The 9,740-nt window shown below is 39.5% G+C and overlaps 1 protein-coding gene across 1 annotated transcript in view; it reads left to right on the top strand.

Moving 5' to 3' along the window:
- The first annotated feature begins 2,839 nt into the window (after positions 1-2,839).
- Positions 2,840-9,740, top strand: part of LOC139318282 (cytochrome P450 2J2-like) — a 98,012-nt gene continuing 91,111 nt past the window's right edge. The window contains exon 1 of the mRNA XM_070945672.1: positions 2,840-3,007. Coding sequence (XP_070801773.1) covers positions 2,840-3,007 — 168 coding nt within the window. The remainder of the gene's footprint in view (positions 3,008-9,740) is intronic.

Raw genomic sequence — 9,740 nt, 5'->3', positions numbered from 1 at the left:
TTTTATTGTTTGGCTGTTCACCGCCTGAGTCCTTCGGGAGTAGGGCGGTATATAAATCAAATAAACTTAAACTTAAACTTAAACTTAAACTTATAATAATAATTTTAATTAGCAATTTTATGATGTTTGAGTATCTATATTTTTCTTGACTGTACACCGCCTTGAGTCCTACGGGAGAAAGGCAGTATAGAAATATAATAAATAAAAATAAAAAAATAAAATAAATTTCATTACTACATATTTAGGTAGTTCGGTGCTTCAGTTAGTAGATGGTTTTATGCAGGGGGTGTACCCAACTTGACCCTTATTGCTGGAGTTGATGTAGACTTATCCCCCCCCATGTTTTCAACCAAACTCGATTGCAGGAAATAGGACTTCAGCAACAGAGCGGTCAATGCCTGGAATACACTACATGACTCTGTGGATTCTTCCCCAAACCCGCAAAACTTTAACCTTAGACTATCTACTTTTGACCTCACCCCATTCCTAAGAGGTCTGTAAGGGGTGTACATAAGCACACCAAAGAGTCTACCATCCCTGTCCTAATGTCCCCTTTTATTCGTATTCATTTCATGTGCCTGGTGGAGCAGTCGACTAAAAGTGCTGTTAAAGTAGCACTTAGCTGCCAGCTGCCTGCAATTACTGCAAGTTCAAATCTCATCAGGCTCAAGGTTGACTCTGCCTTCCATCCTTCCGAGGTAGGTAAAATGAGGACCTGGATTGTGGGGGCAATAAGCTGACTTTGTATAAAAAAGAACACCACTTGGGGGGGCAAAAGCCCTACTAAGCAGGTATATACAAAAGTATGAAGGCTATTGCTTAACGCATTGTAAGCCGCCCTGAGTCTCCGGAGAAGGGGGGCATATAAATCGAACCAATAAATAATAAATAAATAAATGTATTAATAACCATGTTTATACCCATATTTGTTATCTAATTCATGCTTGACAAAATGAATAAATTTTAAAAAATAAAGATACATTTCAGAGAAGTAGATTGCATCATTTCCAGTAAAGAGGTATTTATATTTCCCCATAGGTTGGGTTTGAGTTTTTGGCTCTTAATTCGAAATTTAATCAGAGAGAGGAAAAATAGTGAGGCTTCTTGTACTTAATATGATTTACCTGTACTATTTTCTAAGAGGTGGTGGTTAGGGGTAGGCTGTAATGTATCCCAGTCAGTCATTGCAGATATGAGATTGAGGAAACTGAAGCATTCAGGTATACACCTTAATTGGTGACTTGATTTTTCCTTGAAGACTCTACTGTGACTTTAATCAAGACCAACCTCTCAAAGCTATCGATGGTGGACAGTTTATCATTCCTAGAGCCTAGGGCTATGATGGCGAACCTATGGCACACGTGCCACAGGTGGCACGTGGAGCCATCTCTCTGGGCACGTGAGCCATCACCCTAGATCAGCTCCACCACGCATGCGTGCACGCCTCCTGCCAGCCAGCTGATTTTGGGTCTATGCCGCACATGCAGGAGACATGTGAGCATGTGCAGGGGGTCACACGAGCATGCACGGGGTGGGGGGGCAGTGACCCGATTTTGGTCCCAGGAGGCTTCAGGGAGGCCTGCTAGGCCCAAAACGGGGCATGGGGGGGATCATGCGCACATGCACGGGGGGGGGGAGCGTGGGGGGCACACATGCATGCACAGGGGGATGGGGAGCGCGGAGGATGGCTTACAATGTGTTAAGCAATAGCCTTCATACTTTTTGTATATTTTATACAAAGTCAGCTTATTGCCCCCACAATCTGGGTCCTCATTTTACCTACCTTAGAAAGGATGGTGTTGTGGCCCCGCCCTCTGAGCCTGTCCCATCGGAGGAAGAAAGCTCCGAGCATGAGGAAGAGGAGTCAGCCAGGCCTCCCTCTCCAGGCCCCTCCCCTCTGGCATTGTCTCAAGTGCCGGCTGAGGGAGAGGAGACAGCTGATTCGAATCAGAGTGATGAAGAAACATCATTCCTGGACGCACGCCTCCGAAGGCGTGATAAACGTTTGCAGCAGTTTAGGAGGCGTGCTAGGGATTAGAACTGAGTCACTGGACCACACCCCAGAGACTATATAATAGAGGGTAGTGGTCAAGGATCCTTGTGATGAACAAAGCAAACCCTGGATAGTCACTAAAGCCTCGTCCGGAACTGCTGAGAGAAAGATTTAAAGTGTCGGACATTTGGACTCTTGAGTATTTATCTTTCTGTTTTACTTTGAAAATAAAGTCACTTGGCAGACGGTGTGTCTATCGCTGCCAAGTGGGAGATAAGACCTGGGTGTGTTCCAAAGTGTTTCCTTAACCCTCGACTGGCTGTGTTTGTGTGTGTGTGGGTACGGGGACAGACCAGATGGAAGGATGGAAGGATGGAAGGCTGAGTCAACCTTGAGCCTGGTGAGATTCGAACTTGCAGTAATTGCAAGCAGCTGATGTTAATAACAGTGCTTTAGTCTGCTGTGCTACCACAGCAGACTATTATTATCATTAATAATTATTATTATTTTAAATCTCTGTTATTTGAGTGGCACATGGACAGAGTTAACCTCATTAACCTGAATTAATATGATAATATCTTTTTGACAAAGTACCAGCACTAGTCAAACAGAGCGTTAAATGACATGTTGTTCTTAGTTTCCCATCAATAGAATATCAGATAAACGGATGTATCCACCTCCAGATGGATCAGAAAGTCTCAAAGATTTCACACACACACACACACACACACACACACACACACACACACACACACACAGCAGGACAATGATATTGCTGAGCACATTGTAAGCCGCCCTGAGTCTTCGGAGAAGGGCGGCATATAAATCAAATTAAAAAAAAAAATGATGACGATTGGGACAATTTTGTTTGTTTTGCTGGTTGCTCTGCTGATTCTCTTCTTCCTGAGACAACTTTGGACTCAAAGACATTTGCCTCCCGGTCCTTTGGCTCTACCTATCATTGGAATCTTGTGGGCTTACGGGTTTCAACTTTGTGAAGATTATTTCCACAAGGTATTCCTTTTTTTTTTTAAATTTTTTTATTGTGAAATATGATAATACAATTCAAACATTTCCAGTTCCGTGGTGTTAATACATATATACATGTTATTTACTTACTATTATTTACATGGTATTGCTTCCTTGCATTATATTTGGTTTGAAAGATATTACATATAATCATACACAATTCTTTATGATCATATATACATGTTATTTACTTGTTTACATATTCTTATATCCTTACTCAATTGCAGTTGATACTACAAATAATAATACGCAATTCTATATAATCATTGTTAATTGTTTATTAAATTAAACTTTATGCTCCTCGAGCTTCACTTTTTGTTTCTTTTCTCTATCCACTCATACCACATATCCCCACGCTATAATATTCCGTATTCTCTCTACCATTAATTTCTAGTGTTAATTTATTCATTTCGGCGCACTCCAATATTTTCCTGATTACATGTTCTTTGGGTGGTAATTTTTTCTCTTTCCAATACTGAGCGAAAGAAATTCTTGCAGCTGTTGTTATGTGTGTAATTAAGTACCTCTTCTTTTTTGGGTATTCTATTTTCAGGATTCCCAGGAGAAAGATTTTTGGCTCAAAGTCAATATTGTCTCCTATTATTTCTGTAATCCATTTCCAAATCATCCTCCAGAATTTTTTCGCTTGGGTACAGGTCCACCAATAGTGGTAGTAAGTGCCTTGATTATGGCTGCATTTCCAGCAATTCGGACTCATATTAGGATAAATGGCGATCCTAGCTTGTGCTAAATGCCACCTATAAAACATCTTATATTGATTTTCCTTATAGGTTACCGCCCTGGTCATTTTAAGGTTGCTGTTCCAACTTGAGTCCCATTCATTTAAATTTATGTTTTGTCCGATGTTTTTGGCCCATGCTATCATTGGGTCCTTGACCACCTCCTCTACCATGTCGTAATCCAACAGGTAATTGTATAATTTGGCTAGTATTTTATTATCATCCAGATCTTATCGAATCCATTAGTGCCTGTCTCTATGCCAAATTCCTCCTTGTCCTTTTTATAACAGGATTTTATTTGTGCATATGGCCACCAATCTATAGGAATACCCTGTTCTTTCAATCCTTCAATTGTTTTAAGGTTCCCTCCCCCGTCTAATATCTCTTTATATTTAACCATTTTTCCCATTTCCAACACATTGGGATATATTATTGCCTCCATCGTGGAAAGCCATCTCGGAACTTTTGTGTATTGTATTCGTCTTATTTCACCCCATGTCAGCATTAGTGTATCTCTTATTTTGTGTCTATGAAAGTATGTTCTAGTTCTTTTTCCTATATCCCAAAGGTAAGCGTGCCCGCCCTTCTGAAGGTCGTGCCCTTCCAAGGTCAGGAGTCTTTTATTTCCCAAGGTTGCCCACTCCTTCAACCATACTAAATTTGCTGCTTTGTAGTAAGTCTCCCATATAGGGAGTCCGAAACCACCCCTATCCTTTTTGTCTTGCAAGTTTCTAATTGCTATCCTTGGTTTCTTCCCCCCCCCCAAATAATTTTTCTAATGATAGTATTAAGTTCCGAGAAAAAATTTTTATCTAATTTGACTGGGACAGTTTGAAATAGATACAGCAACTTGGGTAGTACACTCATCTTTGTTGCTGCAATCCTGCCTAGGAATGATATATGAAGTTTCCCCCATTTTTCTAAGTCCTGTTTGATATTCCTAATCAGGGGCACATAATTATCTTCCTTAAGGGCCAAGCACCTTGCCGATATCCATACACCCAGATACTTTACCTTCTTAACTATTTGAAGCCCCATTGATTCTTCCAGTGCTTTCTTTTGGTCCTCAGTCATATTTTTGGTCAACAATTTAGTTTTGGATTTGTTTAATTTAAAACTTGCTACCTCTTCATACTTACCCAGCTCTTCCAGTATTTTAACGCCTGTTTCCAATGGCTCTTCCATAATTAGTACTACATCATCAGCAAATGCCTGAGTCTTGTACGTCTCCTTCCTAATTGTCAGTCCCTTAATTTGAGTGTTATCTCTAATCCTTTTTAGTAATACTTCTAAAGCTAATATGAACAGAAGTGGTGACAGAGGGCATCCTTGTCTCACCCCCTTTCTAATTTGGAAGGTTTTTGTCAATTCTCCATTTAATAAAATATTAGCCCTTTGTTTTTCATAAATTGTAGTTATCGTGTTTACAAAATTTGATCCGAATCCCATTTTATTGATTTGTTGTTTCATGAACTCCCAATTCAGGTTATCAAACGCCTTCTGGGCGTCTAAAAAGACAAGTGCCATTTCTTTATCTGGGTGTTCCTCATAATATTCAAGTACATCTAATACCATCCTTGTATTGTTTCTTATCTGTCTCCCCGGGAGAAATCCGTTTTGGCCACTATGTATCAAATTGTTCAGGATTATCTTTAATCTTCCTGCTATGATGCTCATATAAACCTTATAATCCGTATTAAGGAGGGAGATTGGCCTGTAATTTTTTATCAATTTTGAGTCCACTCCTTCTTTCTGGAGGAGTGTGATAAATGCCTCTCTCCACGATTCTGGTATTTTAGATTTTGTCAAGGCCTCATTATAAATTTCCAACAATTTTGGTAGGAGAATTTCCTCTAAATCTGGATTTTTATATAGTTCTCCTGGGAATCCGTCTGGGCCTGGTGATTTGTTCTTTTTGAGTTTAGATATAGCTATCTTTAATTCTGTCATTGTAATTTCTTTGTTCAGCATTTCTTTCTCCTCCTCCCCAAACAGTGGAAATTTTTCTCCCGACAGGTATTGGTCCATAAGGTATTTCATTCTAAATAATCAACCAGTAATATACAAAGTAGTTCACAATTGTTTTCTTTGTACCATAATTATAGACAAATGGATTAACCCTAGTAAAATATTCCTGCACGTTAAAAATTTTAATTAATCAAGTTTATATATATGTATACTATATATATATATATATATATATATATATGCATATTCTCTCTAGCCAGGTTTTACCTATGTAAACTTAGTTGTTCTTCAGCCCTAGGTTCTGTGAAATCTCATTCACAAGTTCTTGGGCCCTTTTTGGCCGACGGCAATATATATATATTGCCGTCGGCCAAACAATGTCGACTGGCGGCCCCCAGGGGGAGAGCCTTCTCTGTGGAGGCACCCGCCATCTGGAACGAGCTCCCCCCGGAGATACGGAGGATCCTGGACCTGCGCGCTTTCCACCGTGACATCAAAACATTTCTTTTCCAGCAGGCCGGCCTGGCCTAACCTCTCTTTTAAACTTTTTTAAAAAAAATTTAAAATTTCTAAATTTTAAATTTGTCTTATGAATTTGGGGTGTTTTAAATTTCGTTCTCTGGGCCAATTATTTAATTGTATTTTAATGGTTTTTTAACATTTGTATTATATGTATTTTATTTGGCTGTTCACCGCCCTGAGTCCTTCGGGAGTAGGGCAGTATACAAATTTAATAAATAAATTATATATATATATATATATATATATATATATATATATATATATATATGTATATGTATATGTATATGTATATGTATATGTATATGTATATGTATATGTATATGTATATGTATATGTATATGTATATGTATATGTATATGTATGTATGTATTAAGAATTGTCCTAAAGATGCGAGTTCCAGATTCTGGGCTTTTTTTTTTTCTTCTGGCAGCCAGCAGGCCTTATGCTGCCCTATGCTGCTTAGTGAGAGTCTCTCACCTGGCAGCAAGAACTTGATGGCTGCCAGAAAGAAAAAAAAGCCCAGAATCGAGTGGATGTGATTCCACTGAGCTAGGGTTGCAGAAAAACCTTGGTTACGTAGGAAAAACCTGGCTAGAGGAAAAACACACATAAAACAGGCCCACACCCTTGCCTTCCCCCTGTAATTATCTTATTTTCTGCCTTAGTCATGCTGACAGATGACGATACACTTTCCCCTGCCTCCTGCCCCATTGCGTGTTGCCTCTTTCTTTCCCTGGGGGGTAACGCAGGGTTATCAGGCATTGCTTTGAAGGTGTTACTCCCGGCTCCCTCTCCCTCATTGTTATGCCTTTCCCTTTTAGGCGCACACGTTGCTTCCTCTAAACCCATTTGTTTTACCCATGATCTTGTGATGGGTCTGCGTTGTTCTTCCTTACCCCCCCATCTCCCTCATTCTGCTGTTTCCCTAACCTACTCTCTTGCCCTCTGTCAGGGTTTGTCACACCTTCATTGGGCCAATCTCTATGCCTAGGCAGTATTTTCATGGAATCATAGAATGTAAGGCATGCAGGAAGCCTTGGAACTCATCTAATATACAATTCTCCCCAGTAGGTGTATCTGTCCTTGAGCCAATCATGACTCCAGGTGAGAGCCTGGACAAAGAGCCAGGGCAGGTGGGCGGGCGGGCCAAGGGCCAGTCAGAGGTGGCATTTGCCAGTTCGGTGAACCAGTTAAAATTTCCGCTACCTGTTCACCTGACCCAGTCCGAACTGGCTGAATACCACCTCTGGTCAGTCCATATATTTACTGTTCAAATTTTTACTAGCTTATCAAAACATAAAATACAATGAAAAATGAAAATAGTGGGAGAAGTGCCTTGGGTCCCTTTTCTTCTGTGCTGGGAAAAGAGCTTAAACAATTAAAATGTAAAAGAGAGCTGCTGGAAAGGAGGTCTTTATTTCCAAAAATAATACAATGTTTGCTTTTAGGGCAGCTGAACCCAGACTGACACATCAGCAAGACTTTTATATGATTTTGAGCCCTTTGTGAAGGACATGTGGGTGTGATATATGATTTTAAAGCTGGAGGGGCTTTTGCTTTTTCTTACGCTTATCAGAAAAGATATTTTCTCAGCCTTCTGTTGTGGTCTACCAGCAGCCTGTGGAGCTGGCAGCGGAGTCGGACAGTGAGGAGGCTGGGGAGGAACATGGGCCAGTCCTGGAGTCTGGGGAAGGCCCGGACGAGGGCTCTGCATTGGAGGCAGAGACGGAGCCCAGGCCATCTGGGAGTGATGCGCAGATTTCGGAGCCCCAGAGTCAGACAGCAGAGAGGCAGAGGAGCAGGAGAAGCCTGTTCCTAGTGCACGCATGTGCAGAGCTGCCAGAAGGCAAGAGCAGCTAAAGCAAAAGGGATGACTTGGGAGTAAGGCCAGGAGATGATTGGCCCCTCCCATAAGGCTTAAAAGAGAAACAAAGGCACTTGGGCCTTTTTGCAGGAAAGCAACGTTGCTAACTCTGTTTCCAGTCGGCATCTCTTGTTTGTTTCTGAACTTTGTGTGGCTTTGCCAAGTAAGGCCTTTGGCAGAGTGTCAAAGAAGATAAAGGTTGGTGATTATCCCGAAGGACTTCTTCTGAATGACTTGTTTTGCAACTAATTGGGACTCAGCTGGGAATGAACGTAATTCTCAGCTGTTACAATAAAATAGGTTTATTTGGGACTAATTGTGTCTTGTAATGACTCAGTAAGCCTAGGTCACAACACCTTCTTTCTGGTTCATACAGATCCTCAATGGAAAACAGGCTGGTTGCAATAGTTTTTTCTACAGATCTAACTATCTGTTGAAGTGTATACCTGTCCTGTTTGATTGCTGTGCCAAACCAGACAGTTATAGAGGTGCAAATGACAGACTCAATAATTCCTCTGTAGAATTGTATCAGCAGATCCTTGGGCAATATCAGCTTTCTGGGTTTTTTTTTAACCAAGTTTTTTATTTTATATTACATATACATATCAATGCGTGAACAATGTGACACCTAAAATAGTATTATTGATCATAGTCATCACATTCATCCAGCTTATATAGTTCTAGTAATAATACACATTTATATCAAATTATAATCTTTCATTATTTCATAGTTTAAATATGTTTAAATAATACTACTGCCATTCAGTTTCTAAACCTCCCTCTTATTTATTTTATTTATTTATTTATTAGTTTGATTTATATGCCGCCCTTCTCCGGAGACTCAGGGCGGCTTACAATGCTTTTAAGCAATAGCCTTCATACTTTTGTATATACCTGCTTAGTAGGACTTTCCCCCCCCCCCAGTGGTGTTCTTTTTTATACAAAGTCAGCTTATTGCCCCCACAAACCGGGTCCTCATTTTACCTACCTCGGAAGGATGGAAGGCTGAGTCAACCTGGTGAGAATTGAACTCGCAGTAATTTTAGGCAGCTGGCAGCTAAATACTACTTTAACTGTAGTTTAGTCCACTGCACCACCAGGCTCCTTATCCTTGCACTTGTCTTTATTTAATAAAAATGTGTCCACTAATATTCTCCCTTTCTCTTATTTCTGTCTTTATTCTAACTTTTATTCATGTCACCATTATATTAAAAGACGTTCCCTTTGTATTGCAATACTATCCTTCATTATTTCATTGTTTAATATTTAAATATACAATTCTAATACCAATCACAATATTTTTTAAACATGCAAATTAATTCTATTCATATTCTTTACATTCTGCCAATCTATATGATTCCACTATTAATACACCTGTTTATATTAAAATATGTTCTTTCATCATTTTATTATTCATTATTTCACTTTATTATTCCACTGCAAATCATAATATTATTTAAACAAACTCAATAATACTATTGTTTAATCTCTAATTTTCCCATTTTTAATATTTAGTTCTTATTCATATTTCCCATATTTTCCTCTTTGAATCTATTTATATTAAAATACTATCCTTCATTGTTTCATTATTCAATATTTCAATATACTATTCTAATGCCAATCA

The sequence above is a fragment of the Pituophis catenifer genome, unplaced genomic scaffold (genome assembly GCF_029215685.1).
Source record: "Pituophis catenifer annectens isolate HBS135680 unplaced genomic scaffold, rPitCat1.0.hap2 SCAF_6, whole genome shotgun sequence".
Taxonomy (NCBI): domain Eukaryota; kingdom Metazoa; phylum Chordata; class Lepidosauria; order Squamata; family Colubridae; genus Pituophis; species Pituophis catenifer.
This window is presented reverse-complemented; position numbering and strand designations above follow the sequence as displayed.